Raw genomic sequence first — 7584 nt, 5'->3', positions numbered from 1 at the left:
CATGGTATTAGGATGAAATACTCAGTTGAGCTGTTCAGTACAGGTTGGCAACTGTCAAAGGACACACATATGAACTAACATGCACACACAAGCATGTACACACTCTCCCCAAACCCGTCTGTTGCTCTTTACAGCGTGTGTCACTGCCCCAAGTGTTGAGGGGGAGTGTGGTCATCTGTCTGATTTTGCCTCATGTATGTATGTCTTGTGTGTGTGTCTTCATCCACGGCCCCCTGTAGCGCTGAGAATGTGCAGTGATGAGTTAGCTGGTGGGCTAAGATTATTCTGCACAGTACGTAGCCTCAGGCTTGGCTGTGTTGTTTCTGCAAAAGCACACTAAGAACAAAGGGCACTTATGACGAGGAGTGACCTACTACTATGTGTATGGTTCTGCAGGCTGTGTGTCCCGCCCCCCATGGTCCCCTGCCCTAACCTTTGATTCTCAGTGATGAGTGAGCTTGTGGGTACAGATGAAATTGTGTGTTCTTGTGTGTGTATATGATATTCAGTGTTTGTCATGTGATATTTGAAAAAGTCCACTGAGAGAAAGTGTAGGAGTACAAAAAGTGTGCATATCTGCACATGCACAGGCAGAGCAGACTGTGTGTGTGTGTATGTATGGTTCAACATGGGGTTATGATTAGATGATAGATAATTATCTATTAGATCATTAGCTCAGTATTAAAGAAGAAGTCAGTAGGAAAGTCCCCACAAAGATACAAACACAAACGTTTGTTTTTGCATGTGTCATGACATGGGTGCACAGGTGTGTGTGTACAGATGGGCTGCATCATGCTACATCAAGTTGGAGCGCACTGACCTCAGCCACGGTCATGGAACAGAACACTGACTCAGCGCAGCCCACACACGTGACACTTGCACACAAATGCATACATGAATTTCTAACACTTCTTTTACACAATCATTTACACATGCAGAAGGTTTTTGTCTAAAAGGACTCTGGAAACTAAAAACTACATTTCCATTGAGTAAAAATATTTTAAAGAAATTTCATGTTACAGGTGCAAATGTGATTTAGAACCCACTAGTATTGGAAAATGTTTAATTGCTTGATGTTTAAAAGACATCACAGTGGAGGTTTAACAATTCTGAAACATTTATTACAATTATTTTAAGCCTATAAGCTCACACACATGCAGGGTTTCTGGGCCCCCTGGACAGTGTATCCACTTGGGCCTTCGTCATGATTCCATTGCAAGTGATATTTAATTTTTTTAATGAATTTTTTTATAAATGTCTTGTAGGCAATATTGTCATTCCCAACAACAATGACATAGTTGTTTCCAAAACCTACTAATTATTATTTCCTATGGCAACACTAATAATGTCACTTTATTGTTGATGACCATTGCCCACAAAATTCTTACCAAACGTATTTACTGTGCATGTGACTAATCTTGAAGGTACTGCTCCAAGTGGGATTCATACCAGCATCAACCAGCAGGCAGTCACTAGATGGCAGAGTACATATTACATAGTGTAAGCCTATACAGCACCGGTAAACCTCACTCCCCTAGCCTGTAGAGGCATATTAGTGTATGAATTTTGGATAGATAGGAGGGATATTATATCTCTTAATAGAAAATAACATTTTATCATTAATAACATTGTTTTTTACAACAGGGAAGCAGAATTATGTTTCAACCTGATGTGACGCTGCTACATTTAGGCTCTCACTTTTCGCTAGGAAAAGCTATGACTATTGAATGTGTATTAAAATGTGAGAAAACATCTTAAATCTGGATATAAATTTGACGTCAAATATTGGCCAAGACAAAGATGCTCCTATAACATAATTAAAATTCACTTTGGATGGCAGATTCTTGGGTGAAATCAAACGCTTTTTTTTAATATGTATTTTATATGTATTTATATGTACAGCAGTACATATTTCTATCACGTCACATCAAACCAATGTCATGTCAAGGTTTTGCATTACTTTTGTGTGATTTACTTCTTTTTTGACATGCATTTTGATGTCAATTTTCACATCAGTTTCCTATTGGGTAAATTGATTTGCTGGTGTCTCAGCTTGGTCTGATGTTGGTTTCAAATGGGACAATTTTCAGAAGCTAAATAACACCTTTGCCAGCTGAGAAGCAGCTTAACAACAAATCATCTAAGGCTGTATTTACAACTTTATATATAATTTATTTGCAATATTTGCAAAATATGTTTTTTTATAGTCTATAAAAGAAAAAAAAAACTAAGAAACAAAAAATGTAAATACCTAAATTCCTTTAATAGCCAAAGATGCTTCCGGTTTAGGTGGTTTTACAGTTTCATATGACAGCTGTCAAGTGGGAGAGGAGCTTTCACAAAAGTTGGTGCTTCCAGCTTATCATTATGGTTTCAAAAAACAGAAGAAAAAACATGTACATGTTCTGTTGTACTAAAACAATGGGCTATATTAAATGGAAAATTAGAATGTGTAATTATAAGATTATAAGGGTATCACAAAAATATGAATAGTTTTTATTCAGAAACCCATAATTACATAATTACTATATTATCATGTCAATAAGTATAATTAAAAAATTTGTTTAAAGGCTATGTTAACAACAAATTGTTGCTTTTGTATTTAGTGTAGTCTATTTTAGTATTTCTAATATAAATAATACTTACTATCTGTCATAACCAAAATTATTTATATTATAATATTGCTTGTCACTTGTAACCTGTTTGTACAAATCATAATCTTATTTGTTAAAAGTGTAGGCTATTTAGTTTTTCGGCCATTAACATGATCTGTAGCCTACACACTGATTTCATAGGTTGCTGTATTCTAGCTTGTTTACTAATACGACTCTAGAGAAAAGAACAGTCATCTATGTAAAACAACCGTTAAAGTTATTTAGTCATCCCCCTCAATACACTCACTCAGAATCACAGTCCGGTTTCCTCCCCCCACCTACGTATAGCTCGCCCGCGTGCGCGTTACGTATGAGAGATTCCGTTGTTTCCGGCGTCCGTGGGCAGCCGGCGCTACACTATAAACGCTGGCGGGGTGCGCGTCGTTCCTCAGTCGCAGTCGACTCGAGGACCAGAGCTGACCGTTAGAGCAGATAGCAGCTCGCGCTCAGGCTAACTCGCTCTCGGTTTGGATTTTGGGATGGAAACTCGTTCGGCTGCGCGGAGCGCTCGCGTCTCCAACACTCTTAAATTCAAGAGTAAGTACCAACTTTTTATTGTAATTAATAGTCAGTATTTACTTTTTTTGTTATATTATGCTAAAACTGTTATTTTTATTTGTATGTTATATACTGATGCACATTTAAAGACATTTAATTTAATAATGTTATATCTTCTATTTTTTTACAAGATGCAAATAAATATAAATATGGAACAAATACGTAGCCTATCAAACAAAGGCTAGTGATTATCTGTATTTTTGGTTTTATTGACATTTCATTTAGATTTATATTTTTAGATATATTTTATAAAATACACAACATACAAACACAAGTAACAAAGATAAATGAAAATAAATAACAGGCATGTTTACACTTTAGTGTTACATTTTTGTTTTTAATTTTCCATTTGAAATCCCAGTTTTGCTCTTACTTCACTTCTGAATAAGCAATTAGTGTATTGCTACTAGTCAAAAAAAATGTATGAGCCGCTTTTGATGTAAGCAGGATAAATATAGAATAATTAATACATTCTCAATGTTGAGAAATTTACATAGCTTTTGTTAACAAAAACATGTATGCAGTTATGCAATAAGGTAACACAGTACAATTTTCCACATTAGCCATGTGCAGCTGATTAGTACATCTTGTCCTAAAAGGGATGTGGAGTGACCAGGTCATGGGTCAGGTAATAGGAAAATCTTGTGCAGGCAACATGAATGCACGCGGCATGATTAATTCACACCATGTGTGTCTTTAAGCACCATGTTATTGTGTAGAGTCACCGATCCCGTGAGGTCCCCTCTTAAATATTCATGAGGTGCAGTAATTGGATCGGGTTCGGTTTCACAAACCTGAAGTTAATCCGACCTTTTTGTTTCACGCACTCTTAGGCACTGTTCTGTTCTGTCCTGGATGGACCTGGACAGAGAAGTCTCTGACTGGAGAGAGTTCTACCTGCTTTAAACAATATAACTTATTCCAGCAATGATATCTCAAATAGCAGTGTTATATTATTATATTATATATCCAGCATAAATGACAAATTGTTTCCTTATGACTGCACCACTCCAGAACTTTAGGAGGATGTGAAACAGTAAACACAAATATGATATTAAGTCCACCCCTTTCACTTTCTTTCTCAACAGGTGGTTTGTCTCTTTGGTTGGTGATATGGTTGTTGGCATGTCGCTGTGCACCGGGTCAGGCATGTCCCAGGTTGTGTGTATGCTACCATATGCCCATGACTGTGAGCTGTCAGTCTCAGAACTTTACTGCTGTTCCAGTCGGTGTGCCCTATGACTCCCAGCGGGTTTTCTTGCAGAATAACCGTATCACTGAGCTCAGAGCTGACTCCTTTGGCTTTGAAACACAGGTGAGAGCATATCTGAAAGTTAACTGCATATCTTAACATTAAGCGCTTAATCTTTTCGTGTGAAGATTTAAACAGAGATTCACCTTGGTCTTTTACTTTCCAAATCAACAGGTTCTATGGCTGTATTCCAACAACATCACATGGATTGAAGCCGGTGCGTTCAGTAATCTGCGTGTACTAGAGGAACTAGATCTAAGTGACAACCCATCACTGCGCAGGCTGGATGGGGGTGCGTTCAGGGGGCTGGAGCGCTTGCAGAGTCTACACATGCACCGCTGCCACTTGACCGAGCTGCCTGCTGACCTCTTCCACAAGCTCTACAGCTTGCAGTTCCTCTACCTGCAGGAGAACCAGCTGAGCCATCTTCCAGATGGCCTCTTTTCGGACCTGGTCAACCTTACCCACCTGTTCCTGCATGGAAATCGTATCCGTGTCCTGTCTGAAAATGCCTTTCGTGGTCTGGTGAATCTCGACCGCCTGTTGCTGCATGACAACCGCATCCGACAAGTCCATCGCCGAGCCTTCCGTGATCTGGGCAGATTGACCATCCTCTATCTCTTCAACAACTCTTTGCAGGAGCTTCCAGGCCAGGCAATGAAGGATACATCATCAGTGCAGTTTCTCAGGCTCAATGGTAACCCCTGGACCTGTGGTTGTGAAGCCAGGTCACTATGGGAGTGGTTCCGCAAAGCTCGGATCTCCAGCTCAGACCTAACCTGCTCTTCACCAGCCCCTCGTAAAGGCCAGGACCTTAGGTTCCTGCGGGAGCTGGACTTTGCCCTCTGCCCGTTGCCTGACCCAGGATCCCTGGCTGGTACTACAACCACCACTTTCAGCACCAAGACCCGTTGGTGGTTCTCCAAGAACAAACCGGCCTCATCATCCAAGAGCCACTTTCACAAGAGCAGTGAGACCCTGAAGGCCTTTCCTTTCACTTCGGTCAAAAATCCCTCATCTTCATCGTCCTCTTCCTCATCCAAGTACGATCTGACTGCAGAGGAGGCTGCTTTACCCAAGCTAGAGCCTGAAGAGTACTGGGCAAACTATGGCAATGAGGATGCAGCCTCAGTCCGTTGTTTCGAGCTTGAATGTCCACCAGGTTATGATTCTCCCATTCTCCCATCTTCCTCTTCGCCTTCACTTCTGTCCTTCCTTTCGCTCACAGCACTCACTCTCTCTTTTCACCTTCTCTTCGGCTGAGTTTTCCTTCTCCTCCTCTTTTCTTCTGTTACACTTCACTACCTTTCTCCTGCAAATGGGCTTATGCTAAATGCATAGAAGCAGCCATGCAGGAAAGGGCGAAGAGACTGGCACACAACAAATTAAACACAACACAGACTGTGCAATTCATACAGTACAACAGAGACTGGGGGTACTGCATGCACGCACTCCCAGTAGGCTTTGAAACACCACCTTAAGTGTCCTTCTCTAAAATCAGAGAACACAGGACAAGTAGAGGGGCAAAGACAAAAATAGGAGTGATGTGGAAAATGAAACTAGAGGTCATTGTCAAAGATGGTAGGGAATGTCTCTGTCAGCATGGAAATTTTTGTCTCCATGCAAAGACAATGTCATTTATCAATGATCATTACGTTATCATGTAAATAGGAACATACACAAACTAGACACACGTTTCCAACAAGACACTGTTGGTAGATTAGTCTGTCTTTTTAGTGATTGTTGGGGAAGTAAACCAGGTACATTATCACATACAGTTGCTCCAAAAAGTATTTAGGCACTTATGCTACAAAGTCCCAATTTTAAGAAGAACATTTCACAAAAAAAGTTTATTAGATTTAAAACAATAAAATATTGTGTTAGGATACATTCTGATTGTCAAAGTGAAATGTGTATCGTTTAAGTGAATAACTAAAAACAGATTTTGATGTTTTACTTCCTAATGCAATGGCATTTTTAGTACTAGTTGTTTGGAAGTCCAAATATTTTTGGGGCCACTGTAAACGATACGATGAATGGATAGCTATTGGAAGAAGTGACTAACAAAGACCAGCACTAATGTTTTTCATTTGTTAAAACCGTGTTAAGTACTTGGTTTGTGTTAGTTAATCTGAGTTGTGCCAGGTACTTTGAGTATCAGGTGAAGTTAGGGCAGGAAGTCAATGTTTAATTCAACCTGAAGAACTCAACTGCTTAAAGTGAGAGATCTGTGTTTTCTCTGTGTGCAAGATATCACATAGTCTTTCTCTCTTAGCAACTTGACAGAAAGAAATGTTGTTTAACACAAATGTAGTCTTTGTCTAAAAAAACACTAAATAAATGAATAAAATATTCAATATTATCAAGTGTTTTATTGCGTGATCTCTTGTTTTGCAGTGTTTAATCTGTTGGTGTGTGGACATGTGTGTTTTAAGCATTAACTAAGCAGATGGTGATGGAGAGGCAATTAGATTTTTAAATCTCACCTCAATGTTAATATTGTTAAAATACAGTTTTTATGTCCTCAACAGACCATTCAGTTAGCTGCCAGTATGCATGTAGGAGTAAATAAACTTAGTGAATAAACACATTAATATACAAACTGATACGGTCGTTTCTCCATTATTTAGAATTTCTCCCTTGACAAATCAGAAATCCAAGTAAACTGAAACCCTTAAAAGAAAGATATTGCTTAGAAGTCTTCCATAGCACATTTAACATCATAGACATTATGTTTAGGAATAAATTTAGTCTAACATTTTTCCATAAATATCTTATGAGAAATAAAATAAATGAGAAAAAATACTAAAATAATAAATATATGAAAAGGTATGATAATGTAGATAGCGTCTGACCATACAAGGAGACACTTTGGAAAGAATCTCTCCATGTACAATCTATTTAATCTTTGCTGTATAACAACAGGACTTAAAAAGAGATTTCCTGTGTTCGTATGTGTGCGTATAAACTTTCAAAATAACTGGAAATTTCTCCTCTGAAGACGCACTTGCTCTATTCTCCCATAGAGTGCTGTTTGTTCTAGGCTTTCTTTTCAGCATTGTTCTGCTGTCTTGTGTGTCAATCACTTGCATTCAGGCATTCATGAGCTCGCCATTCATT

General features: G+C 38.8%; 1 protein-coding gene across 1 annotated transcript; it reads left to right on the top strand.

Annotated features, from left to right (window-relative positions):
• The first annotated feature begins 3031 nt into the window (after positions 1 to 3031).
• Positions 3032 to 6826, top strand: rtn4rl2b (reticulon 4 receptor-like 2b). The gene is made up of 3 exons (XM_043256521.1): positions 3032 to 3191; positions 4301 to 4527; positions 4639 to 6826. The coding sequence occupies exons 1-3, from the start codon at positions 3134 to 3136 to the stop codon at positions 5725 to 5727; spliced, it is 1374 nt and encodes a 457-aa protein (XP_043112456.1). The 5' UTR covers positions 3032 to 3133; the 3' UTR covers positions 5728 to 6826.
• Positions 6827 to 7584: the final 758 nt, after the last annotated feature.

This window comes from Puntigrus tetrazona, chromosome 14 (genome assembly GCF_018831695.1).
Source record: "Puntigrus tetrazona isolate hp1 chromosome 14, ASM1883169v1, whole genome shotgun sequence".
NCBI classification, from domain to species: Eukaryota; Metazoa; Chordata; class Actinopteri; order Cypriniformes; family Cyprinidae; genus Puntigrus; species Puntigrus tetrazona.
The sequence above is the reverse complement of the archived record's forward strand: the minus strand, read 5'-3'. Positions and strand labels throughout refer to the sequence as shown.